The sequence below is a fragment of the Drosophila melanogaster genome, chromosome 2R (assembly GCF_000001215.4).
Source record: "Drosophila melanogaster chromosome 2R".
NCBI lineage: Eukaryota > Metazoa > Arthropoda > Insecta > Diptera > Drosophilidae > Drosophila > Drosophila melanogaster.
The window spans coordinates 16,772,713-16,797,964 of record NT_033778.4 but is presented as its reverse complement, the minus strand read 5'-3'; the positions used below and the strand labels follow the sequence as shown (position 1 = coordinate 16,797,964).

The window sequence follows — 25,252 nt, the reverse complement described above, 5'->3', positions numbered from 1 at the left end:
TTACCGCCGACGATAAGATGAATAATCATGAAAGGCATAAATAAATAAATAAAACGCCACATCACGCTGTTCGCCAAACGGAGTGGGGGAAAGTAAAAGTGGTTCAACACCGTCTGGAGTTTTGCAGTTTGCCGTTTGGATCACAGAGCATGGAGTTCGCCGTGGCGATGAGGAGGCGGGAGGACATGGTCTAAGCCGAACGCATGGCCATGGGCAAGTTGTTACGCATTTCAGTCCAGTTTTGTGACTCCACTTCCTGAAAGGGGACACACAGGCGGCCACTCTATGTGTATCTCAAGCTGATGAATATTAATATGATTTCATTTTGGCTGCTGGTGTGTGCATCATGTTTGGCACTTCCTTGTACGGAGGGTGGAACTAGCTGTCAAATGGTGGAAAATGATGGCCAGCTATTAAGGGAGAAAGGCTGCGGTGAAAGTCCTGTCAGGTGGTTGGTTCTCTGGGAGCTGCATACGTTAATGGTACACACATGCATCCCATGGTAAATATTTATATTTATTGATCCACCGACGTTATGCAAGTGATTACTTCCCACTAAGTGAAACGGAACCAGACCAGGCACAGACACGCACCTGGAACTCCATATGCTGGCCAACAGGTGAGCTATCCACTGCTCATTCATTTGAAATTAAATCAACATGCAATTAACTTGCTTTTGGCCAAATGAATCGAACCATTTACGTAGCGGTATTCCGCATGTCTTGCCGTTGCGGATCCCATTGAAAATGTGGCAGGAAATGAATCGGAAAATGAAATGAAATATGTTGGCTATTGTCTTTAAAGTGTTGCCACATTGCTGGGGTTGCACATGCAAAAATGCAATAGTTTTATGGGGATCTGAGCCATAGACACGTCCACGACCATTGCCCTTAACCGAATTGGGCCTCAATGGACAATAAATTACATTAAAAACCATTTAATTAATGCGACACCACTGGGAATATCAAAACGTAGACGTGACGACCTTCGATTTCTGGGCGATTGAACAATAAGAATTCCCAAAAAAAAAAATAATAATCACAAAGCCCCGAAGACAAACGCAATAGGCTCGGACTTGATTTTTTCTTTGGTTTGTTTGTTTCGTTTATTTCACATTGCGTGCTATTAATTTGCATTGCCCAAATGTAGTCGTTGATTTTTAACTTCTTTTTTTCTTTCCATTATTGAGATTTATAACATTTATGGCCATAAGCTGGCGGGGCGATTACAACATTTGGAGCAGACTGCAGACCAAGTCACGTCTCCAGGTCTCAAAAAAATGGCCAAGATAGTGGGGTTGTACGGGAAACCAAAGAGGTTTTAATGGAGAGAAAAAGTGGTAAGCCGGCTTAAGCTTTGCGAGCGCAAGCTTCGTCATTGTTTACACACGAAACCGTTATCAAAATTCAAGGTCTTACTGGCTTTTAACTCTCATTTTCAACGAAGTCAGAGAGTCGGAGATTTGGAGAGCTAACCACTCTCATTTCGCCGGCTGCACCTGCGCGTTGTGTATTTAACCGTAGGTGCCCAATCTTCAGCGCGACAGTCGATTCCACGAAAGTGGCCAAAGTGGTGGTAACAACCCATCCCAAGTGGCTCAAAGTGATCAATACATATATATATATATATTCAAAAGAGACCGCCAAATAGTGCATATACCGATAGTGCCTTAACTTAAGCGTTTCACCAGCTGTAATCGGGAGCCATGAGGATCCATCGGCATTTTGTGGTAATTACTAAAAAAAAAGAAAAGACAAAAAATTGTGAAAAAGTGTCGCGAAATGGAAATTAACATGGAATTGGGGTTGCGGGTGCTGGCTGCACAAGTGGAACTGATGGTGTAATTAGCCAAAAGTTGGCAATTATTTCACTTAGTTTGCATAGGCTGCCGAGTTGGTGTGGCAATAAATTTAAGGGATGTACGCTTCAGTGCACTTTTCTAAGGAAATTGTTAAGCCTTGGGCTTGCAAGGTGATTTGCAATTTGGTTATATCTTTTTGAATTGTTAAGTAATCACGTTGTTTGCAATTTAGGCAAAAGCGCGATAATATCATCAATTAGATATTTAGTAGAAGAGATAGTTATTTCTACTAACAAATAACTGAGATTAAAGTCGAATTAATGCGTTATTTCAAGTATTTGAATTTTCTAACGAAATTTAAATTTGTATAAATAAATACATCTGTTTTAAACTCTTAAATAGTGAATACTACCTTATTTTGCTCTGTAGAGGATATGCATTTATTTAAGGAAATAATTTTCTTTTGCTGAAACTTGAGATAAATTTGATTTATCTTTTGTTTAGGGAATGTAAAAGTATGCAAGAAAAACACTTTCTTCCTGCCGGTCTGCATTTGTCAACATCACGATCCATGCATTTTTCATTAGTCTTCAGGTGCCCCATGTCTGCCCGGCGATTCCCTTCCGACAAATGAGCCACATTGTCAACAATTAAAATCGCGATCGTTTCATTAGCGACCAGGGGGCATACTATATAGATATATACATACATATAGTATATATCCGTGGGGTGCAGTGCGGAGTCGCCAACTCTTTTCCCTCACGACCGATGATCCAACTGCAGGCGAAACCAGTCTGCGTAGCTTTCACTGCCCACCCAAAGTGAGGAAGCTGACACGATCGATCTGCTACAATTAGCACTATCCGATGAGATAATTTTTGCTGGCGCTAATTTCCATTTCATAATCGGGCCGGGTCTCGTTGACATTTATGCGCAAATTGATTGGAATTGTGTTTTGGTTGTGGGTCTTTTGAAATTGTAACCACAAATCGGGCTAATTTTGCGAAATCACGAGGGCGTTTCCTGACCTTGTTGGATTCTCCAAATGCAGAGATGGCTTGCGTCATTTATCCAACAGTTCCATATTTATCCGAATAATACAAAAACCCATTTACATAATAAAACAAATTGGCCAAATAAAGAGGGCCCAGACCCGAAAAGTCTTTGGCCCAGCATGATTTGTCATCAGCTAGCTCATTTGACCCAGGTCAGGCATTGTATGAAATTATAAACATCTGGGGTTATGCAACATTTCTTTGTCGGTCGCCCAAAAAACAATGCCAGACTCTGACCCACTTAAAACTGGTTTTCAGTCACTCACCTTTCTTTGGAGAATATGGAATTCATTAACATGATCGTTGCGAATTCAATTTAAACAAGCTTTCTTCATGCCCGAGTTCGTTGTCTCAGTCTTTTGATTTGTATCTATTAACTACAAGCATAAACTTCCACGCTCATTTCAGTTGGGTCTGCTCGGTGTGCTCTGTTTGGCCATCGGAGGCAGTCAATCCAAGGCTGTGGTGGATCAGCAGCCTGCAGCTTCCCAGGTGGATAGCAAAAGTGTCGCTCAGCAGAGGATCGATCTGGGATTGGGTCTGGGCGATGACCTGATCCACGACCACCATCACGAGCACATAATCGAACATCACGAACATCATCACGAGCACCATGACCCCGGGTACTGGAAGAAGAAGGTCACTTGGAAGGAGGGATGGAAGAAAATTTGGAATCCGGCTAAGAAACAAATCTGGAATCCTTCATGGAAGAAGGTAAATAGCTTAGTCTATAATAAAATAAATAATCAATATATTTAGGGATTGAGTACAATTTTAATTATGTCTATCACAGATCTGGAAGCCACATTGGGTGAAAGTGCCCGGCTGGAAGGAAATACAGGTTCCAGCTTGGAAACAAATTTGGGTATGTTCTAAATTTAACTCTCAATGAAAGTGCAATTAACTATATACACTCTGTATATTAGGTTCCTCACTGGAAAGAGATTTTAGTGCCAGCCTGGAAGGATATTCAAGTACCCGATTACAAGCAGATCTGGACACCAGAACTAGTCAAGGTATAATGGAATATACATTTACCTTTAAGTGCATGTAGCTAAGAATCATGTTAATTTAAAGGTTGGCATTCCCGGAGAAAAATATTTGGGCAAGGATCACGAAGGTTGGGAGTACACCAGCCACGATTTGTGGAAGAAGGTTGGTTGTAAAATATATTTTAAGTTTAAGGATGTTATTTAAACACTTAAATCCCGAATGTTTAGAAAGTGGTCTGGAAATCGCACTGGAAGAAGATCTGGAAGCCAGCCAAGAAGCAAATCTGGGTGCCAGAGAAGAAATTGGAGTGGAAGGAGGCATGGAAGCAGTACTGGAAGCCAGCGAAGAAGGAAATCTGGACCGATAAATTGGTATGTTTATCATACTAATCAGAAATAAAATCCGAACTAAATATTCCAACTCTTTTCAGGAATGGAAGGAGGCATGGAAGCAGATTTGGGTGCCCGGCTGGAAGGAGATCTGGGTGCCTGGATGGAAAAAGATCTGGAAGCCAGTGGTCATTTCAGAATGGTTCCCCTCGCCCGATCACCACGATCATCATCATCATGAGCACCATGATTGGGATCGCAAGGACACAGGTGTTACGGCCACCAGGACGGCAGATGGCAAAGATAAGGTGGTCTGGAAACGAGATGACACCAATGCCGCTGGCAAGCCAACAATGCTGCAGCCAGTGGCCAGCGCCGACTTCCAGGCCAAGTCTCTGGAGGCAGCTAAATCCCCCGTAGCAGCACCTGCCGCCTCGGTGGCCACCACCTCGCAGTCATTCAAGTTTCCCGGCGCGTAGGAGGTCATTGCATCACCTAAACGGTTGCATAACAGCGCCCGGTTCCAAGCTCCTTGTAAATAGTCGTAAACCAGTCGCTAGCTCATAAGGCCATCCATTTCCACTTCCATTTGCCTTGGCGCCACTTTAAATTATCTCTAGACTTTAATTACCAGTGAATATAAAATAAAATATAAACAACTAAACCATAAATAATCTTAGCCTATGTTTCAGTCTCAGTGCTATTTTTAGGAGCGATCCTTTTCCGCCTCCCATTCATTGGGCACATTGGGCAAGGGCACCCACTCGTTGTGAATGGTGGGTGTCCAGACCTTTTTCCACACCGGCTCGTAGATCTTCTTGGCCCGCCAGTACTTTACCCAGCGAGCGTTCCACGTCGTCTTGTTGACCCAGAAGCCATCGGCCTGCGGATCGAGGGTGTCTGTGTGGCTAACGCTGGGTTTTTCGAAAGGGAGAAAGGAGGATGGATTAGTGGATTAGTTAGTGAAAGTGGTCTAGTGGCTGGCTAGTTGCGTAATCCTCTCACATGGTGGTCGTCTTGCCGGCCAGGCCGTAGCTGAAGAAAATGACCAATATTACTGTCAGCATCAGCAGGGGCCTCATTTTAATCCATGGATACGCCATCCTGTCGCCACTTTTCGCCGCTTTCATGTTTCGCAATCGACTGGCGAGGCTATTAGCCAATCTTCACGTTTTAAAGGCCTCCAGTTTCACGGCAAGCCGAGCTCCCTAATTGTGATTCAGTGCGTCTGTGCAAATGAATTGCAAATTCCCGCACTTTGCACGATCTGATTGGGTTGTGAATAACCCTAGATGCCTTATATAACGCACATTTCTTTTCTTTCATTTTGTAGTTTATTTTGTTTTTGTTGCATTTCTTTCTTAAATGTAATGTAAAACACTGCAAATGATAATCTGTATGTGTGACAAAGCTTAGGTGTTACAATTCAATTTCTCAACCGAAAAAAAGAAACACTAACATTACTTTCGTTTCCTATAATTTACGCATGCATTTGTTGTTGATACGTACATATGTACTTTATAGCTCTATTTATGTCTAGTGCATCAACTTAAGGCAGATATAGAGATTAACGGATGTTGATCATGATAGTGGTAGCGATACACAATATTAAAGCCCTTAGTTACGCGTAGAAAGTTCGTTGGATTTTTGATTTTTCGTTACAAAGTTAGGAGCTGGGCAAATCGAATTTGGATTCGTTTGCTGGCCAACAGTGTTTGTGTAGACACATAAATTTATAAACTAATATGGCACAGTCTGCGCAAAATTAAGTTGAGTAAACGTCCAAGTAATTTACTTAATATAACATTTTACAAATACAAAGTACAGCAAAGACAGCACATTAACAAAAAGACAGCCCTGTTGCCAAGCTAAGCGAATTCGGAAATAAACTGGTTTTTAGCTAGTAGTATTGGATCCCATTTACAGATTTTACTACATTTCTAAATTCTGGGTCACTGAACAATCTTAAAATAAATATATATTCGATGACAAGCCGTTTTATCAATTCCGTTTCCGATACATTCAAATTCAAATAAAATTGGACTTTTATAACAGGGCCATTACAAATTTGGGATTCTAATTTCCCTGCGTTGACGGTTTAGTCTGTTGTTGTTGTTGTTGTTGTGATTGTGTGGCTACTTTCGTAGTACTGCTCCTCCTTTACTATATCTTCGTGTTCTCATTCGGTGTCAGTCTTTTGAAATACCATTTTGAAATCGATTCATCTGATGCAAGCTGCAATTTGTTCGTTCGTTGTGGTTGCGGGAATGTTCTGTGGTTGCCTCGTTTCAGGGAGTGAGTGAGCGATGTGGTGGGTGGGTGTTTTTTTTTTTGGCTGTGCACGTTTCAAGGTTTAAAGCTAACTAAACTAGATAAACTAGGCTACAATGAGTACAATATATATTCGAGTTTCTGTGTGTTCTTGGGCGCCCGGCTTATTCAAAGGACATTAGGTTGGTGGGCAGAGGTTTGGGCACTCGCATGGTGGCCAATTTGCAAATGGCATTCGACCAGAGATGCGTCATCTGGGGACTGTCCGTCCGGAAGCGATAGACGGTGCCCAGAGTTCGGTGGCACAGTTCGAAGGTGTTCTTGTGCTTGGTGTTATCGCTCACGTGGGCATACCATCCATCCAATGGACACACTTTGCACGGTTCCCGCTTAAAGTCGTTGCGTTCGCTTCCTTTAAAGGATTTGGGTGGGAAATACACCAGCGAGTTGGCCCAAATCTGTAGCCAGTATCGTTGCCAAGATGCCACCGCTGGCTTCCTTCCCTCCTTTTGAACTGTTTTACGCCGGACACATCCGTGCATGGCGGCTGCTGCCTCTGGTGACATCAAATCGCAATCGCTGCCGGTAAAATCACACATAATTCCCTCTGCACTTTCCAACGATGTTAGATCTGCTTGGGATAGGGCATCGCTGTGCTCCAAGACCGAATCATCTAGCAGGTGGTGACGAGGCTGCACTTGACTCGGATCAAGTTCCAGGTGCAGGTGGTGAGGATGTCCATCGCTGTGGTTGTGCGTTGCAATCTTGCCAAAAATGCTGTAAAAGGAGAAAATGGTTTAGTCAAGATATTCTTGCGGGTTGGAGCCATTCATGCTGTTCATACAAATGAGAAGAAATGAAATAGCAAAAAGGCAAACAAGGGTGAACTGCGATTCGTATTTGTAGGTTATATCGATTTATTCTCAGCATAGAATTGACTAAGGTTTCTTGTTTAAAATAAATGCGATAGAACCTTCTAATATGTTCGGGGAAGTTGTGTGCGTAAGGTTGGTGAGTAATGCATGGTTTCCCAAATCAAAATCAAATGAAATGAGTCAAGTGTTGGGTCGTGTATTTGTGTATATCATAGCATTTTCAACTCGGGTCCGTGCAAAAGAAAAGAAAATGAGGAGACGATAACTGAACACATCAAATGTTAAAATGAGGATAACGCATCGAATCAGTAGTATTCAGTATCAAGCTGGCAATACACACATATCCTAGCTACAGGACTCTGTTCTGGACTCACCGACGGCATCTGCAACGCTTGTTGGAGATGGTGCCGATGCCCGGCGCAATCATGACGATGCAACATTGGCACTTCTCGGCAAAGTTTCGCGGCAGGCTGCTGCTGCGAAATCTTCATTCGTTTTGGGCAGAGGCGGATGTTTGACAATTAACGAACACACACACAAAACGAAAGCATAAGACAAAAGCAAAACGGTAGAAGTGAGAGACATAGAGATTTAAACGATTAATAAGGACCCAGTGTACAAATGTCCAATTCTTGCGCAGTGATTCGAGGTGGTGGATTTCAAACAGGTGGTTAACAAGGGAAGCCAAGTGTTGGCTCTCAAAACGTAGGATTCCTTTTACTTACTTGGTGCCCAGACTGCGACACTTGCGATGGCCTGGCACAAATTTTGTGCCGCTTGCCATTCGCATGGAGCCAATGGTTTTGGCCGGCGAGAGATTTAGGCATCCAAGGGCCGGAGTAACTACTTCCACATTGAAGGACTCTTTTGAGCTGCAGGACGAAGAACTGGGTCCAGAGGGCGACGCAGGTTCCAGGTTTAGAGAGCGCCTGAAAGGTTAATGAGTATTATAACAGCATTATTTTTAGATAAGAAAACAGCTCGGATTCAAAAGATTAATCTTACTTGTACTGATCCTCCTCGAATATGTTCTGCAACTCCTCTATATACCTTATCGAAGTCAAATACTTTTGTGTCGCCTCATGCTTCTGCAAATGCTTATAGTTCGACTGTTGATAGTTCGAAATTACACGCAATATATTGTTCATCTTATTGCGACGCTGCTCTGGCTCCAATCCGCCCTTATGTGGGTGGGCCAAATCGATGTAGATCAGATCGGTGAGAAAGAGACCCAGATAGGGGATGCAGGGCAGGCGGAGGCTCTCGAGGTAGGAGCGCAGATTCGCCCAGTTGTCCTGATCACTGAATATATCGCTGAGGCGATCGAATGCATTTCGATCCTTTTTCGATAAGCAAGCCCAGGTTTTAGTTAGGCGATATATGCTGGCGCTTTGCATGGCCGAAATAATGGCAAACAGCGAGTGCAGATTGTTGAGCTCGTGGAGTTTTTTGGCCACCTAAAAGGGAAACATTCAATCAATATGTGAACCGACATATTATTTGGGGGCTCAAGTCTACTCACCTTTATAAAGTGTGTAATAATCTCGGCTCTCTGCTTTGGCTGCTCGGCATTGAGAATCTCCTGGACTGTCCAAAAGCTCGTGTGGTTAAATCGCTTAGTAAATGCCACAATGTTCGGCGTATTGACATGCTTATCCTTTTTCGTCCACGCACAACTGCTCAGCTCATCCGGTTGGATCTGGGCAAAGACTGGGAAATCCAGTAGCGTAATCTGATTAGCCAACACATCGGCGGGTACACGTAACGCGCTCAAAATAACCGCATCCAACTGCTTGATGGAGGCGTGGGCTGGTAAACTTTGCGACTTGGACGGTGGTGCTGCCGAGGCTCTACAAATTGAAAGAACTGTGCTTAGTGGGGAATTCATTTGTCTGAAACTTTGGATGCCGAGTAACTACTACATACATATACAAATTGTATAAATATGCCGAGCTCTAACTACTGATTACTTACGCTATAGTGTAGTAGCAACCAGGCGAATCTGGCGAGGAGGAGAAACTATTCAAACAACCGATGGAATTCTTGCGGCGCGTGCTCTTGATATTTAGAGTTTTGCTGGCCTGCGGTTGCATACTGGGCGGTTCCATTTGCTGCTCCTTGTAGGTCTTCTCCTGGCGCAAACAGGCCATGGTGTGGGCACTACCATTGGTATTCGGACTTCGTTGCTTGGACACCCGAGTTGGCTGCTGCTGCTGTTGTGAAGGAGGAGGAGGAGGTGAGCTCTGCTTGAATTGAGTCGCGGCATAGGCCTGACCCGTATATCCATTATAGTCCGTGGTGGGCTTTCTGCTTAACTGAAATAACGTAAAATCTTTAATATCGAACTACAATCGAGTGGGAAGAAGGTATAGATAGCCACCTCTGAGTAGCGCAGATTATCCGTGGACAGGTCGCGTGAGATTTCCGAGTATCGCATCATGGCAGCCAACTCCGGCTGTCGTTGCACTTCGACAAGCTCTTCAAAACTGTAATGGACAAGACTCAAGTTAACTTCGTGATTAAGTTTTGGCTCTCGGTGTTCCGCACACTGGGCAGACTTTTTGTTGACTGAAACCGAGTTTGTTTTCCTCAGTTCTGCATTGTGGCTTTTGTGTTGCACGAACATTCGTAACAGAAAACAACAAAAGAAATTAAAAACAAAAAAGTATAGGAAAAAACTGGTGGCAAGCCGAAACGAAGCTTCTGGCACGCTTCGCTGCTCGATTTCCAATGGAGCGGGCCATGTGAGTCACGAGCGGTGCGAGGAAACCATTCCATGCTCTTTTATGGTAGCTCTCAAGTGGTCAAATGGCTTTTCGGGGGTGCAAGCCGCTGATAAAAAGTCACGGGCTGCAGCGGTCAGCGGAAAGTTTGGTTGGAAAACAAGTCACCCGTTTAGAAACCAAATTGGTTTTCAGCCCAGTTCAATGAACCCGTCGACCAAGGCATAGAAAATTAAAATTTAAATAAGCCATTCGTTTCCGGCATTTTTCTCATTTCCACAAAAACACAAAACAAAATGCAGTCGCTTAAGTGCGAAATATACAATCAAGAAATGACACAATATGTACATATGTACATATACGTTTACGTAATTAAAGGAGAAACATATTTATTTGAAATAATGAAATGAAAACAAAAGTAACCACTTACATTACGGATCATTATCGGCATGTACAACCTTCTAGAAACCACTATTCATTTATTTCCCATCATTGCACCAACCACAATACACATATGTATTTAAAATTCCTCTAAGACTGACTGTTTTGACCCCGTCTGATTAATTTCAATTAAGATATAATCATTTGAAAGCAAAAGCTGATCAAAAGCAATGACGTCCACACTTTGTCATTGGTATATCTGGGCTTCTGCCTGCGGTTTCCTTCGATTATTTTGCGCTTTTCCGTTTGAGCAAATTGAATTATCCGACTCTGAAATAACAGCGCAAATATCTCGAGACTAGTGTGGGCGAAATCCAAAAGATACATTCCCAAGACGGATGCAAATAAAATCGGTTGGGGAACGATATTGTTTTTATGCTGTTCTTATCTATTATGAATTCCATTCTAAATCGTTTCAAACTCATTGTGCTCAGTTGGGATTTAATCTACATACATATATATCTCTATTGCAGCAAAAGAATTAAAAAAATACAGTCCTATATATTTTAGATTTGTAGTATACAGATGAATTGAAAACAAATTGGGCGGAAAGGCAACAAAAACAGAAACAAGATGTAGACAAGACACCAGGCGTATGCGAATTATATTTCAAAATGCCAGACGACTGCCTCAAGATTTTGAACAAATGGACTTTATTGACTATTTGAACTATTCCATATACACATCACTTCTCTCCTTATTGAATTCATATATATGGCCATACATACATATACATATGTATCTGTATCTGCGCCAATCTGTGCCATTTTTCTTCTGGACTTCCCTTCGGCTGGTCGGCGTTTTAATGGAGATATCATCCAATGCAATTAAAGCCCAACGATTTACTTGCCTCATCTGAGGGCTCGTAAAGTTCCACCCACTGGATACAATTTAATCCATAGCATTTGTAAATAATTCCTGCCAGACAGCGCGCTCCTTTAATGCGAATTTGTAAACTTTTGATGGGCGAATGAATACTGATTGTTTTTTTTTTCGTGGTCAGGGATATGGCGAAATATGTACATATGTATGCCTGCTTGGAGGCAAAAACATCGCCCACTATATCGATACTCCCACAGAAAATTCAGTGTGTTTATTGCTTTTACACAAATTTCTTAAAAGAAAACAAATAACGCAGCTGTAGAATTCAAGGAAATCACATTTGCCTATGGGCGATTTCGATTCTTGGTTTTTTGTTTATCAGACTAGCAATTGTATTTAAATAAAATACAATAGCATATACTGACGAGCACATTTCTACATAATCTTGAGGAAACTCGGTGAGATTTCTCGTTTCTTTTTTTTCTCTTGTGTTGGCATTTTCCATTGATAAATTCTTCAACTTGTGGGTAGCACTGGAATTCGCTATGATGACAAGTGATGACTGACCATCAAGGGAATTTGCAGTTCAACCCATTCGCTGACTCGCACTGACCTCCAGCTCTAGAAGAGGGGGGTTAAAGATCTCTGGAGCAGCTTTCTTTGCCGTTCAAAAGCGGGGTGGCGAAATGCATATTTACAGAAGCGACCGTTTCGCAAGGTCAACGGCAAGCGAGTGGCTGTCGCCCGGTGATATTCGCGATTGAAATATTCAACTGACAGGTTCAATAACCGCCTCGAAAGATTGCGATTAAAACTGAATACTTAGCCTCTATTACGATCAGCCTTCGACTTGGGTTTTCTACACGAGTGGGAAAACATTTAGCTAATCTCCCATTGAAAAGCGAGGGGCGTTATCAGACAGTCGTCTAACTATTTGCTTACACATGCATGCCAGAATAAATACATGTAATTACGCTGGTTAACAACAAAGAGAGAAACTACAAATGGAAAGGTGCCAAAGCAGCAGCAAGGCAAGAAAGCCTGCTTTCGAGGATCGAAGGCGGAGTACCCTAAACACATCTTTATTTATGAGATAAAATTGGCACAATTCTATATATTATGTTATACTGATCCCATTCAGAGCCAATTTGTAAGAGAACTTTTAGCCCACTTTTGATCTTTGCAACTTTTGTCCTATACCATCCTTAAACACAACATACTCCCACATAAACAAGACGTAAATTGTTATTTATGGCAGGCCAGTGATATAGTCATCCGTTTCCGGTTCTTCCGAATTTGTATACAAAATGAAAAACGGAATTTGGGTTCTGTGCATATTTTTTCTAAACAGATGGCATTTCGATTTGAAGATCTGTTTTCGCGGAAAAACAGGTAGATACATGATTTTTGGCCAGGTAGATATGTAAGTAGTTTCAAATGCAAGATACGACTTCTAAGATTTCACCGTTGCAGCATAACGTTGCCAACTTATGCGTGCAATTATAATACCCACTTGTAGGGTAGTAGCTTGAACAAAAACAATGCCAAGGAAGGCCAAGCAATCGAGCTGGGGTTTCTTCTTTCATCTCCTATTCTCGTGTTTTGTATTTGTTTCATGAGCTGCTTATACATGTACATACATACATATGTACATGCGATCTATGGCACATGTGAGCCACCAAAGTGGGTCACTTGGTGAGCATCCAGCCAGTCGCGGAGCAGCGAGCCTAGAACTGAGCCACTTACCCAATTTCTGCGTCGAGTGGCTGTACTTAAGTCCAAGGAATAAGCATGAACAAAAGGCAATTGGAAACGGGCGAGAAACCTTGAAATGCAGCATTTCAGCATCTTGGCAACGCATTCAAAAACATCTGTCGCACATATCCTGTTGGACGAGTCCGGGCAAAACAGATGCACCGAAAGAAAATTGCATGCAGTTTGAATATTTAGTAAATACTTCGTACTTGATATGAATTTGGACTGGGGAATGTAATGTTAATAATTCGACGGTTTTTTTTACAGTAGTATACTACAGAATATACACTACATTTCCAAGAAGAGCAAAGTTGCAATTAGTACTTGCATGTAATACGAGTACATTTGGATTTTTGAACGGCAGACCACAAAGTTAATGATGAATATCACATTTTGCAGTGTTTCCATGCTTTATTTATTTGGGATACGAATGGAGCACATCGTTTTTTGCGGTGCTTATCAACAGCAGCTGGCTCTTAAAAATCCAGAGGCGTTGCCTGCGACTGCGAGTATCTTCTTATCAAGCCGCTTATCACCTGATCTAACGCCGAAAGGAAGTGGCAAGTGGGTTTCGCTGGCCGCCGCCACCCGATGATTCACATTTCGAGACATTTACGAGTATGTTCGAATATAATCAATGTTTGTTTCGCGGAGGAAATAAATCGATAGAATTGAACGCGAAAAGCGGAAAACGGGAAGCCGAACATAAACACGGATACACAGGCAGCCACTCTCACGCAATTTGCTGTCGTTTGGGGTTCTAAGCTCATTGTATGCAAAGTGTGGCGCCCACTCACCAACCAACCACCCACCACCCACTTGGGCGTAGTTTCGTAATCAGTCCCCGACAAACTACAAAAAAAAATGGCACAACGCATTGCACTTGCCACTTGGATCTTGGAGCATTTGGGGCGACAAATGGACGAAGATAGCGACGCCCAAATCCGAAATAGCAATGCATATTGTTATTTATAGGCTTTCGCCGCCCCACCTATGTAACCCGCACTTTCAACTCACTTCGAGCTCCAGCTGCTGGTGCATTTTATATCAAATAATCGATGTACATGCGATGACAGCCACTGCGTCGCGCTTTTTTAATTACTATTCACCACGCTTATTGGCTTCACCTTTCGTTCGTTTGTTTTAAAACTCGAGAACAACGAAAATTCAGCAGCGAATTAGCCGAAAACGATCCGCGCGCGACGCCGACGCCAACGTACAGTGTGACCGTGTGGCTTTTGGCTTGAAATACCACTCACGAAAATGTACTAATATAAGTCGAACGGTAAAATATGCTTCTTAAATATATTTTTTAAAGTCATTATAATTTAATCAGATTCCATTCCATATTTTTATGTATCTCAGTGTATGACTTAGATATTCATTATTAAAACTGTTTTTCAAATAATTTCTTTAAATATTAATTTTAAAATTTGTTTTGTATGTTCTTGTTATAGCAAGTTATAATTGAAATTTATTAGTACATTTTGGTTGGGAACCTGGATAACAATGTAGCATTGACTCGAGCCGTATGGCCAAAAAACTCAGTCTTGATAATTTTTTTAAATTCTTTTTTGAAACTTGTTAGCATTGATAAAAGTTTAATGCGAAATTTGATTATAATGTCCCTTTAAAGCTTCGATCTTAAATTCCAAAAATGTACATATGTATGTAGCCCATGATCCAAAATACCGACCCTTTGCCAAACAATGAAAGTCCTTAACTTTTATAAAAAATATATATGTATTTAATTTCTTTACTTACATCGGAAGTAGCTTTATCATTTCATTCCTTTTTTTGGGTTATTTTTCGCACTTGCATTTAGATCAACAGGGACTTACGACTACGAGGAATTGAGCAGGCTGAATGGATGGGCGAAAGACAGCAAGAAGTGGGATAGAATGGGCACGAATAGATGCGGAAGGATGAGGGGCATAGGTAGGGGACATAGTTCTAGAAGGACTTAACACTAGGTATTGCTATATGTTCGGGGAATCTAGCTAAATGTGTCTGTGAGTCGTTCCTAGTACCGATAACCGCTGCCATCGTTGTCACCGTTCTGACCACCGGGTCCGAATCCATTCCGGCCACCCTGACCCGGCCTGCCGCTCGAGTATCCTTGGCCATCCTGACTATCCTGGCCGTTGCCGCCTGGCCGACCACCAGGACGACCGCTGGAGTAGCCATCACGTCCAAGATCCTGACCACCGGGACGTCCGCCGGAGTAGCCCTGATCACCGCCATCCTGGCCGCCTATCACACGTCCACCGATGATCACACGACCGCCATCGGATCCACCGTTGCCATTGCCGCCTGGCCTACCATTGGAGTAGCCGCTGGCACCGAGGTCCTGTCCACCTGGACGTCCACCGGAGTAGCCGTCTCGACCCAAGTCCTGACCTCCAGGGCGACCACCGGAGTAACCGCCTGGTCCCAAGTCTTGGCCGCCCGGCTTGCCATTGGAGTAGCCACCGGCGCCTAGATCCTGACCTCCTGGACGACCACCGGAATATCCACTAGGTCCCAAATCCTGGCCTCCTGGACGTCCACCGGAGTAACCGCCATTTCCGTTGCCATTTCCATTGCCGGGACGTCCACTGGAGTAGCCATCGGCACCAAGATTCTGACCGCCAGGACCTCCAGGACCGCTGGGACCACTGCCATCGTTGGCATCGCCTTCGTAGCGGATCTGTGGCCGGTAGCCCTGCTGGTCGGCTTCATACTCCACAATCTAAGAAAGACAAAGAGAAAAGAGAACGAGATAACAATGTTAGCCGTGACAGAAGGATGAGGTGGTGGAGCAGTGGGTGGATCCACATCGCCTTCTGCTGCCCGCCATCGCTGCCGCCGCCGCTTACTTGCTTCCTTCCGTCGGGCAACAGGACATTGTACTGGCCGGTGGTGAAGTCACCGTCGCGCATCTCTGAATGCCCGAACGAGAGTCCGCTGGGCGCGTCCTCAACCTGGTAATTAAATTCGTACTTGGCGGGCTCCTAAACGCCGTACAACGGATCATGGAGCATGGAGCATGGATCATGGACAGCGGATCATGGAGAATGGAGAACGGATTGGGGCGTGTGGAGAAAGAGAGAAACACAGAGAGATAGAGTGTCTGGGATCAAGAATTCAGTTTTCTATGGGGATGCAAGCTTTAAACGCCGATGGCTGTGCAGGTGAGCGATAACGAGTCTACCAAAGATTTGCAAGGGCAAGTGTGCAGCGGTGTGGGCGGTGGAGCGGTGTTCCCTTGTGGTCAATTCCACCCAGTGATCCCCGTATACAAATCCCATTTTACCATATACCCTATTTGCTAAGCTATCTCAAACACTTACATCGTTATCGTAGTCAGCGCCGCCGGGTCCACTGCCTCCAGCGCCACCTGCTCCCGATCCAGAAGCTGGGGGTCCGTAGGAGTCGGAGGGTCGGCCACCAGGTCCTGAGCCTGGAGCTCCATAGCTGCTCGAAGGACGTCCGCCGTTGCCATTGCCGCTACCAGGGGCGCCATATGAATCTGATGGTTTTTGGTTCTGACCAGGAGCACCATAGGAGTCCGATGGACGACCACCAAATCCACCTTGGCCCTGACCAGGAGCTCCATAGCTGCTTGAAGGACGACCACCGCTGCCGTTTCCGTTACCGCCACCAGGAGCGCCATAGGTGTCAGATGGACGACCACCGTTTCCACCACCAGGAGCGCCGTAGCTGCTTGAGGGACGACCGCCATTATTGCCGCCACCAGGAGCGCCGTAAGTATCCGAAGGACGACCACCGTTTCCACCACCGGGAGCACCGTAGGTATCCGAAGGACGACCGCCGTTTCCACCGCCAGGAGCACCATAGCTGCTCGATGAGCGACCGCCATTTCCGTTGCCTTGTCCTTGACCAGGAGCTCCATAGCTGCTTGAAGGTCGTCCGCCGTTGCCATTTCCACCACCACCAGGAGCACCATAAGTGTCCGATGGGCGTCCACCATTTCCGCCACCAGGAGCACCGTAGGTATCCGAAGGACGACCACCGTTTCCACCGCCAGGAGCGCCATAGCTGCTCGATGGACGACCTCCGTTGCCATTTCCACCACCAGGAGCTCCATAGGTATCTGAGGGCTTGCCTGCATATCCACCTTGTCCTTGTCCCTGTCCTTGACCCTGGCCTGGAGCGCCATAGCTGTCTGAGGGCCGTCCACCGTTTCCACCACCAGGAGCTCCATAGGAATCCGACGGCCTGCCGCCGGGACCACTCTGACCCGGTGCTCCATAGCTATCGGACGGAGGTAGATACGAGTTAACTGGTGGCTCCGGTCGCCCAAGGACCACCATTGCCATGAGCAGCGTCAAGCCGAGTAACTTGAACATATTCCACTTGTATCTAAAGCTGAAGCTGGAACTGAAGCTCGGTCTACGGACTGATCGAAATCTTTGGGATGAGACTAGCGCTTGGAAGCAGCGCCGAATTCTGACTGATCTGTGGTAGCTGCCACATGGCGTATTTATATGAGGCAAAACCGAAAAACTGAAAGTCTAGGATGCACACACACGAACTCGACTATGAGTTGGAGGTGGCGGTTTTGTGGAGCGTGTGGCAACCAGCGCAACAGCTGCTGCTGCTGCTGTTGCTGCTGATGCAGCTGATGAGGCTGCCACATACGATCGTCTTCAGAGAAGCGGTGGCTGATTCTATGCGGTCGAAAGCAAAAATCTCAATCACTGAGCTTGCTTGCCAACACTTCACCACCCCGATCTGCGCCAGATTGCCACGTAAAGGGTGCCTCGGTCTTGGGTCTCGGGCTGATTTGCCTTCTTTCGGTGCACATCTTCTCGAGGCGCGGCGAGGTGGTGATTGTGCCCGGGCCCCAAACCTTTTTGCATCCGCCGTTGCGTTGGCCCAAAGTAGTCTACTCGGTCTACTCCACTGGGTGAATGTGTCGGCGGCGTCTGCCGCGGCTCACTCTCCCAAGCGAGTGGTTCAGTGTTCCAGTGGTTCAGTGGTTGCTATGACAAGCGCCAAAGTTTGCATTTGTTTGCCTTGTCTTGTCAGCGACGAAAAAGGAAAAATAATAATAAAAAGCCCAGCGATACATTGTTGACGATCGTGCCAAAGACGACCCCAATTGGGTGTAGGATCTCCAGATGCGTCTGATGGGTGTAGACGGGTCGAATCGATCGCAGATTGGAGATTGTGGCGATGCCTCGAGGATCAGAGAATCAATTGAAAATGAAGGGTATGCAGATGATATGCAAACTGGAATCACTGAGACTAATTGCATTGATTATGTTCCAACTAGATCCAGAGCAGCTTGGTGGTATCGAAATGACAGCTTAATAATCTTCATGGCAAATCTACAAGATCGATCATCTGTGCGAGTTGTTAAGATGCAAATTCAAGATATGTGAGGTGGCTAAAACGAAGATTCTATGAAGTTAAGATTCAGATAGCTAAATATCATCAGTATTATCTCAAACTATTTTCATCATAGATACTTAAATCTGCAAGGGTATGCGATACAGCATCCACACAGTATACATTTCCACACATCCATTGATTCAGTTATTCAGCCCAACCAAATCGGAACAGCAGCCCACACAAAGGGATTCCCGAACTTATGGGAAATTAATTGCGTCGAGTTTTCACAGTCCGCCCACCGTATTAACTTGGCTAGCTCGACTTAACTTTTGTTGGCAGTAGCGCCATTCGCGGATTATGGATCACAGATCACAGCCTTCGCCGGCAAATGGGAACGTGCAGAATTAATTGCCCCACTACGTGCTTGGTCATGGGAGTTGGAATGGTAGATGCGCCGGCTCAGCATCCTGCTTTTAGCCAAACGTGTGGGTCACAAAATGAACGACTGATGAAGATTGAGATATTCGCCATAAAACGTTGACAGTTTAAAATAACTCACTGAGCTACTAATCTTAGGGATTTATCTTCATAATTTTTGCTTAGCTTGTCTTAACATTGTACAAATCTTACATATAAAGGCGTCTATATCGCCTTAGGACTTCCTGAAAGAGCCATGTGTGTATGAAATAGATGGTCACGCATACCAAACAGAAATCGTAAAACACGAGAATCAGCAGGAAACCCAGATAAACGCAGAGAAGTAATGTCAAAGTGCATACTATCAATTGGACCAGGCACAGCCAACGATGATTAAAGAAAGCTGAAAACAAATGCTTATTAAATTTAGTTTAGTTTGTACTAAGAAATTTACGTACAGCTCAAGAAGTACAGGATATAAAATGCACAGCCGATGGCTCCGTTGGGAGCATTTACTTGGGTTATGTTACCCAGACCAAAGCCATCACCATAGCTGATGGAAAATTATTTCATTAAATTTATATTGTATATATTATAATCTTACCTACCCCGATTTAAAAACCAGCGAGCAGCTTATATTATCGTTAACGTCGCACATTGGCCTATAGTTCTCATCCTCCTTTAGTTTCATTTTCACATACAGTGAATACACCGAAATGGCCAATCCACAAACGCAAATCCCACGCAGTCGGGAAGCTGTACTGTACGCCTGTTCCATTGTGTTGCTCCTTGGGTAATGAGCTCATTGCAGCAGGATATTCCAGCTCAGATTTAGTTAGCCAAGGAATAACACTGTTCGCAGCTGCGCAATAAGGTTGGCAACAGGATACACTTACTGTGGGTATCTTAGTTTTATAATATACCTTATACAGAATACAAATCTATACTTGCTTTATAAATAATGTATTTTTCAATGGGTCCCTGAAAAATGCGACTGAGGTTCTGTTAGGGTTTTTGTTAGGGTATTTAAAGTCTAGACTTGCTCTAATAAATCCGCCTTGTTTTCTCAGTTGGGCTCGCATAAATTCTCGCTCCAATTTAATTTGATGTGACAGGTGGGCAAAGGCAACAGGTAATATTTATAAGCAAACAGAACAACTCGGGGTTGGTGACCAAATCGAGCTATATAAGTGGGTTTTACCGGAGAAGGTGAAACTCCTTAGTCTGGGAACTATCACCTCTAAACCGACAAACGTGCACATGCATCTGCCGCAAACAACATCGCATTAGGCCACGCTCCATTGCATGCATATGAAACTAGCGACTGCGACAACATCATCCAAGTCGAAGACGACCAAGAGACATCTCTGCCCGGCCAAATCAGACTAGACGAGTGCTCATGTAGAGCCGCTAGTCGCGGCATGACACAATGTTGAATACAACTCACAACAGCGGCCCCATCTTTGGGGCCCACCCACTCGCTCGTTCCGTGTCCCTTTTTAATTTATAGCCTCACGAATTTGAATTATTCTATGTTCGGGTGTTTAATAAAAAATAAATACCCAAAAGTAGCTGGGCCCATCCAAAAGTGATATATAAATGCACGTTAGCCATGAGGTAACCGAATGGAAACAATTTACAAAATTGCAGTAGCTCAGCCCCCAGGAGTGAAGTGAAGTGATGAATTCACGCAACCTTGGCTTCGCTACTTTGCCATATAAAAAAAATGAAAACAGTCACCGCAGCCAGCGACTTGGCACAGATATCCATTTGATATGGAAAACCCTTTCAAGCGGCTGTCAATTCGATTCTGGCTCAAAACCCGGGCTCAGCTGCTCGATTGCGTTATAATGTGCTACTGGAAATGGGCCAATACAAACGAAACCACAATATCTATATATAACTACTCTTAATCTTTATTATCGTAGCGACCTTCAAACAAAAACAGTGCAGAATAAGAATAATTTGAGGTAGATAATCATTTATGCACAAGATGGGCAAACACAAACAATGCAGTTGTAAAGAGTTCTGATTTTGTTTTCAACTTCCTGATGAAAAAATCTCGAATGAGTTTAGAATGGTAATCCAAACTTTTAACTAGGGCTACACATGGCTAATGCCATGTTGCAGGTGCATCTCCTCAAGCACGCGTTGTGTTATTTGTCTCCAACGAGGTTTGCCATTGATACGTGATCGAAATCTGGTGAAGTGCCTTTAACAAAAGGCGCCTTGGATGCCCAAAAGCAACTGACTGCGAAATGATGAGTCTAGACAATTATGAATACGATTATTAAGGTGAATGCATCGAAACTTGGCTTTTGTAGTTGGCAGTGCTGGTGGTGCACGTGCAACTGGAAGGAAGCTAAGGTTGCTGCGTTCAGATGTGGAAATCTCACACACATTTGTATGCATCATTTGGCTTAATAAATTCGCAATTAATTTGAATTAAAGTGCAGCATAATGACGTGCTAATTTTTCACATTACTTGAATATATTATTTGGCCGTTTGCAACTTAGGCATTGACCAAAAGTATCAGGTAATAAGTAATTTAATTTTATAAAACTCAGACATCAGATATTGAATATAAATGTCAAATTTAAAATATTAGTTTATAGAATTCTATTTTTGTTAATGGTGCTACGGTAACTTAAGTTTAGACACATTCACTCGCGGATCCTCGAACATTGAACCCCTCAAAGAGTGTAACATTATATAGAATTTGGAAAGCGATCCGAAAGTTGGTATCTATGAGGCAGGATAAAGTTCTTATCTTCACCTTCCAATCGAAAGAGCTAAGTTTCAATGCCTAATGCCTATAATCTGACGTGCTGACTTGGCAGCTGCTGTCTTCAGCACGCGTTGTGCTGTTTGGTTTAAACAAATCCCCACGCTTAGATCCGTGATCGAAATCTTGTCAAGCTCTTAAACAAAAGCATCGTATGCCCAAGTGCATACGACTGCGAAATGATGGAGCTTGACAATTATGATTACGAAGGCGAATGCTTTGAGAGTTGAAACTTGGATTTTGTTGTCGCCCGGTGCACGTGCAACTGAATTGAAGTTAAGGTTACTGCGTTATTGTGATTCCCACCGAGATGTTACAATCGAACACATTTGTATTTTCATTTAGCCTAAAACATTCGAAATTAATCAGAATAAGAGTTTAGAAGTTATTTGTTTGGTTCAATGATTGCTATTTTATCTTGTTGCTAATTTACCACCAGGTTCGTTTGACTGGGAGTTTTTTTTTAAGGATTTTTGTTTTTAGCTGGGGGATGTTGTATCTGCGGGTTAATTTAACTTGGGGTTATTTGATCTAGGGATTAATTTACCTAAGAATTTTTTATATGGGAGTTAGTTTACCTGGGGGCTAGTTAATCTGGCGGTTAGTTTAGATAGTGTTGCATTTGTGCTGTTAGAAGGGCGTTACATGGGCCTTGTGCTTCCCAAATGCAACTAATTTTTGTGTAGGTAACCCCCAGTTTTGTTTATTTTATATCGACTAGATTTGTTTAAGAAATTACATTCATTAGCAAATAGAAAATATATAATAATCATTGCTCATAACGAATATTTGAACACCCTCCTTAACTAAAAACACTTTCGATGGACTATGGCGGAACCAACTTCTTCGTACTCCAAGCTGTCGATCCACATGTTTTGGAAGCTCGTGAGTGAGGCCAAGACGGAACCACCCGTCCAAACGGAGAATCTGCGGTCTGGACTAGCGTTAACCTTGATTCGGATGGATGGTGGAGCCATTTCGGTTAGGTCTTGCAGGAATCTATGCTCGATGTTACGAAACATGGTCGTACCGCCAGAGAGAACAATGTTCGCATACATATCCTTTCGCAGATCCATGTCGCAGTTGGTTATCGAGTGATGGGTGGCCTCGTGGATGCCCATCACCTCCTGACCCAGCAAACTGGGTTGGAAGAGAGCCTCCGGGCAGCGGAATCTCTCGCAGCCCAAAACGATTTTCTGCCCATCTGGCAGCTCATAGGTTTCCACCTTTCCGTGGAGATCCATTTCCTTGGCATAGTTCATTGACACATAGCAGAGTTTCTCCTTGATTTCACGCACGATTTCCCGTTCAGCAGAGGTGCCCATTGTAACGCCCCTCTCCAGAAGCAGCTTGCATAGATAATCGGTGAGGTCCCTGCCGGCCAGATCAACTCGTACACAGGCGTGGGGCAGGGCAAATCCTTCGTAGATCGGTACCGTGTGCGTCACACCATCACCCGAGTCCACCACAATGCCCACAGTACGCCCGGTGGCGTAAAGTGAGAGCACAGCCTGAACTGCTACATAAAAAGCTGGCACCTGAAAGTGTTCGAACATAATCTCTGTCATCTTCTCTCTATTCTTCTTCGGATTCAGTGGGGCTTCGGTGAGTAGAGCCGGCAAATCCATTGGATCCGCCCGCAAGAGCTCGTACGTGTGCTGCCAAACCATCTCCATTTCATCCCAGTTCTTGACCATTCCGTGCTCGATGGGATACTTTAGGGTTAGTATTCCCCTTTTTCGGGCTGCCGCCTCGCCAATAACACTATCACCGATCACGGAATCCAGCAGGACGTTCAGGTGACGAGGTCTGCCCACAATCGACGGGAAGACAGCACGGGGAGTATCTTCTGGGGAGAATCCAGCCTTACATACTCCAGAGCCGTTGTCAATAACCACTGCGGCGTGGTGTGAATTACTATCTACCTCGCTGCTCATGTTTCCAGGAGAGGTTGCTGAACGAATCATGGTCAAATCATAAAATCTTTAGCTTATTTAAGCAACTTACGTAAATGTAGATATTTGTGAAGAATGTTCTGTGCCCGTTTATTTGTTATATCGATTTTGATTCGGGAAGGTATTTGAAATGTAGACATGTTGTGTGCTGTGTTCCAGTCGGATTTTTAAACTTATGACGTTAATTTCATGGTTTATTTCCAATTTAGCGCCATGACATACAGAGGCCAAAAATCGATTAATTCAAGTATCAATCGAATGGATGCAGTCGATACGTAAGCAGCTAAAATATGCTAATAGTCACTAAAGTAGTATTTAAACATAAGAAATATTTAAGAAATCCTCAATATGATTTGAATATGTTTCAGTGCAATGTTTCAATTAAAAATAGTTTTTAATTTCTTTTAGTTTTACTATTTAACTTCAATATATATAAGTTGATCTCACATCACTGACTGATTGGGGTCTTTCGATATTTTCTCATCTGCTCATCTCTAGCAGTAAATTGTTCAAATAGAACAAGCGAAATAACGAGAACGTAAGCCTTGTTTTATTTGATATAAAATCTGATATCGGGACTTAGCCTTATTAGCAGTCGAATAAAACGCAGATATGTTCGTGGCCCGTAAAATTTCGCAAACTGCAAGGTAAGTTGCGAAAAAAAGTATGCCCAAATCGATGCCGGCTGATTACATAAATAGCAACAAATGGCGACCCTGATCTTGAGGACATTATAAAACAAGACACACTTAACCCTTTGCAGCCTGGCGGTGCGTGGCAAGCACACCCTACCGAAGCTGCCCTACGACTATGCCGCCCTGGAGCCTATCATCTGCCGGGAGATCATGGAGCTGCATCACCAGAAGCACCACCAGACCTACGTCAACAATCTAAATGCCGCCGAGGAGCAGCTGGAGGAGGCCAAGTCGAAGAGCGACACCACCAAGCTGATTCAGCTGGCTCCTGCCCTGCGTTTCAATGGCGGTGGCCACATCAACCACACCATCTTCTGGCAGAACCTCTCGCCCAACAAGACCCAGCCCAGCGATGATCTGAAGAAGGCCATCGAGTCGCAGTGGAAGAGCCTCGAGGAGTTCAAAAAGGAGCTGACCACGCTGACCGTGGCGGTCCAGGGCTCCGGCTGGGGCTGGCTGGGCTTCAACAAGAAGTCGGGCAAACTGCAACTGGCCGCCCTGCCCAACCAGGATCCCCTGGAGGCCTCCACCGGCCTGATCCCGCTCTTCGGCATCGATGTCTGGGAGCACGCCTACTATCTGCAGTACAAGAACGTGCGTCCCTCCTACGTGGAGGCCATCTGGGACATCGCCAACTGGGATGACATCTCGTGCCGCTTCCAGGAGGCCAAGAAGCTCGGTTGCTAAGCACAGCCGGCGATTGCGTATGTTTAATCTATAAGCATCTGCGGATCGGAGATCCTAAATTGTAGTCTAAGTTGCGGCTAATAAATTGGTACCAGCTAGCAACTAATTTTTATAATTTTTATGAATGGGAATAAAACAATTTAAAACATAATTTCCGAAGATAACGCTTCACAAAGGCGTATTGAAACTATTACTTCATTGAGGAATTAAAAAATATACATATACCTATTCATATTTTTTATTTTTATCAATTTTATTACGCTCCAAAAAAATTAATTTTTATATTAAATTAAAATATCGCAAATAC

The 25,252-nt window shown here is 44.0% G+C and overlaps 7 protein-coding genes across 14 annotated transcripts; 2 read left to right on the top strand and 5 right to left on the bottom strand.

The window, feature by feature from the left end:
- The first annotated feature begins 1,557 nt into the window (after positions 1–1,557).
- CG15615 (uncharacterized protein) lies at positions 1,558–4,846 on the top strand. The gene is made up of 7 exons (NM_137315.3): positions 1,558–1,729; positions 3,265–3,570; positions 3,650–3,721; positions 3,783–3,872; positions 3,934–4,011; positions 4,077–4,220; positions 4,280–4,846. The coding sequence occupies exons 1-7, from the start codon at positions 1,706–1,708 to the stop codon at positions 4,655–4,657; spliced, it is 1,092 nt and encodes a 363-aa protein (NP_611159.2). The 5' UTR covers positions 1,558–1,705; the 3' UTR covers positions 4,658–4,846.
- CG15919 (uncharacterized protein) lies at positions 4,786–5,323 on the bottom strand. Its single transcript, NM_144117.2, has 2 exons — positions 5,184–5,323; positions 4,786–5,092 (listed from the first exon to the last, which is right to left on the bottom strand). Exons 1-2 carry the CDS (start codon positions 5,306–5,308, stop codon positions 4,885–4,887), a joined length of 333 nt encoding a protein of 110 aa, NP_652374.2. The 5' UTR covers positions 5,309–5,323; the 3' UTR covers positions 4,786–4,884.
- Positions 5,324–5,492: 169 nt separating this feature from the next.
- On the bottom strand, positions 5,493–14,294 carry RalGPS (Ral GEF with PH domain and SH3 binding motif). Of its 6 annotated transcripts, NM_166195.2 has the most exons (9): positions 14,083–14,294; positions 13,057–13,195; positions 9,705–9,810; positions 9,299–9,639; positions 8,847–9,174; positions 8,330–8,781; positions 8,050–8,253; positions 7,699–7,809; positions 5,493–7,226 (listed from the first exon to the last, which is right to left on the bottom strand). In NM_166195.2, exons 3-9 carry the CDS (start codon positions 9,762–9,764, stop codon positions 6,614–6,616), a joined length of 2,109 nt encoding a protein of 702 aa, NP_725615.1. In that variant the 5' UTR covers positions 9,765–9,810; positions 13,057–13,195; positions 14,083–14,294; the 3' UTR covers positions 5,493–6,613. The 6 variants fall into 6 exon arrangements, with proteins under 6 accessions (NP_725615.1, NP_611158.1, NP_725613.1 ...); NM_137314.3 differs by lacking the exon at positions 7,699–7,809; NM_166193.2 differs by lacking the exon at positions 13,057–13,195.
- A 499-nt stretch (positions 14,295–14,793) lies between these two features.
- On the bottom strand, positions 14,794–18,060 carry resilin. 2 transcript variants are annotated; one of them, NM_137313.4, is made up of 3 exons: positions 16,398–17,540; positions 15,924–16,058; positions 14,794–15,796 (listed from the first exon to the last, which is right to left on the bottom strand). In NM_137313.4, the coding sequence occupies exons 1-3, from the start codon at positions 17,415–17,417 to the stop codon at positions 15,089–15,091; spliced, it is 1,863 nt and encodes a 620-aa protein (NP_611157.1). In that variant the 5' UTR covers positions 17,418–17,540; the 3' UTR covers positions 14,794–15,088. The 2 variants fall into 2 exon arrangements, with proteins under 2 accessions (NP_611157.1, NP_995860.1); NM_206138.2 differs by lacking the exon at positions 15,924–16,058 and having other exon boundaries at positions 16,398–18,060.
- Positions 18,061–18,970: 910 nt separating this feature from the next.
- On the bottom strand, positions 18,971–19,600 carry Vkor (Vitamin-K epoxide reductase; the record flags this gene model as incomplete). The annotated part of the gene is made up of 3 exons (NM_001014533.2): positions 18,971–19,225; positions 19,281–19,375; positions 19,431–19,600. 3 exons carry the CDS (start codon positions 19,598–19,600, stop codon positions 19,032–19,034), a joined length of 459 nt encoding a protein of 152 aa, NP_001014533.1. The 3' UTR covers positions 18,971–19,031.
- Positions 19,601–22,288: 2,688 nt separating this feature from the next.
- Positions 22,289–23,719, bottom strand: Arp53D (Actin-related protein 53D). Its single transcript, NM_057689.4, has 2 exons — positions 23,616–23,719; positions 22,289–23,562 (listed from the first exon to the last, which is right to left on the bottom strand). Exons 1-2 carry the CDS (start codon positions 23,701–23,703, stop codon positions 22,415–22,417), a joined length of 1,236 nt encoding a protein of 411 aa, NP_477037.2. The 5' UTR covers positions 23,704–23,719; the 3' UTR covers positions 22,289–22,414.
- Positions 23,720–24,049: 330 nt separating this feature from the next.
- On the top strand, positions 24,050–25,180 carry Sod2 (Superoxide dismutase 2 (Mn)). Of its 2 annotated transcripts, none has more exons than NM_001299574.1 (2): positions 24,050–24,210; positions 24,327–25,180. In NM_001299574.1, exons 1-2 carry the CDS (start codon positions 24,176–24,178, stop codon positions 24,943–24,945), a joined length of 654 nt encoding a protein of 217 aa, NP_001286503.1. In that variant the 5' UTR covers positions 24,050–24,175; the 3' UTR covers positions 24,946–25,180. The 2 variants fall into 2 exon arrangements, with proteins under 2 accessions (NP_001286503.1, NP_476925.1); NM_057577.4 differs by having other exon boundaries at positions 24,327–25,049.
- The last annotated feature ends 72 nt before the right edge of the window (positions 25,181–25,252 follow it).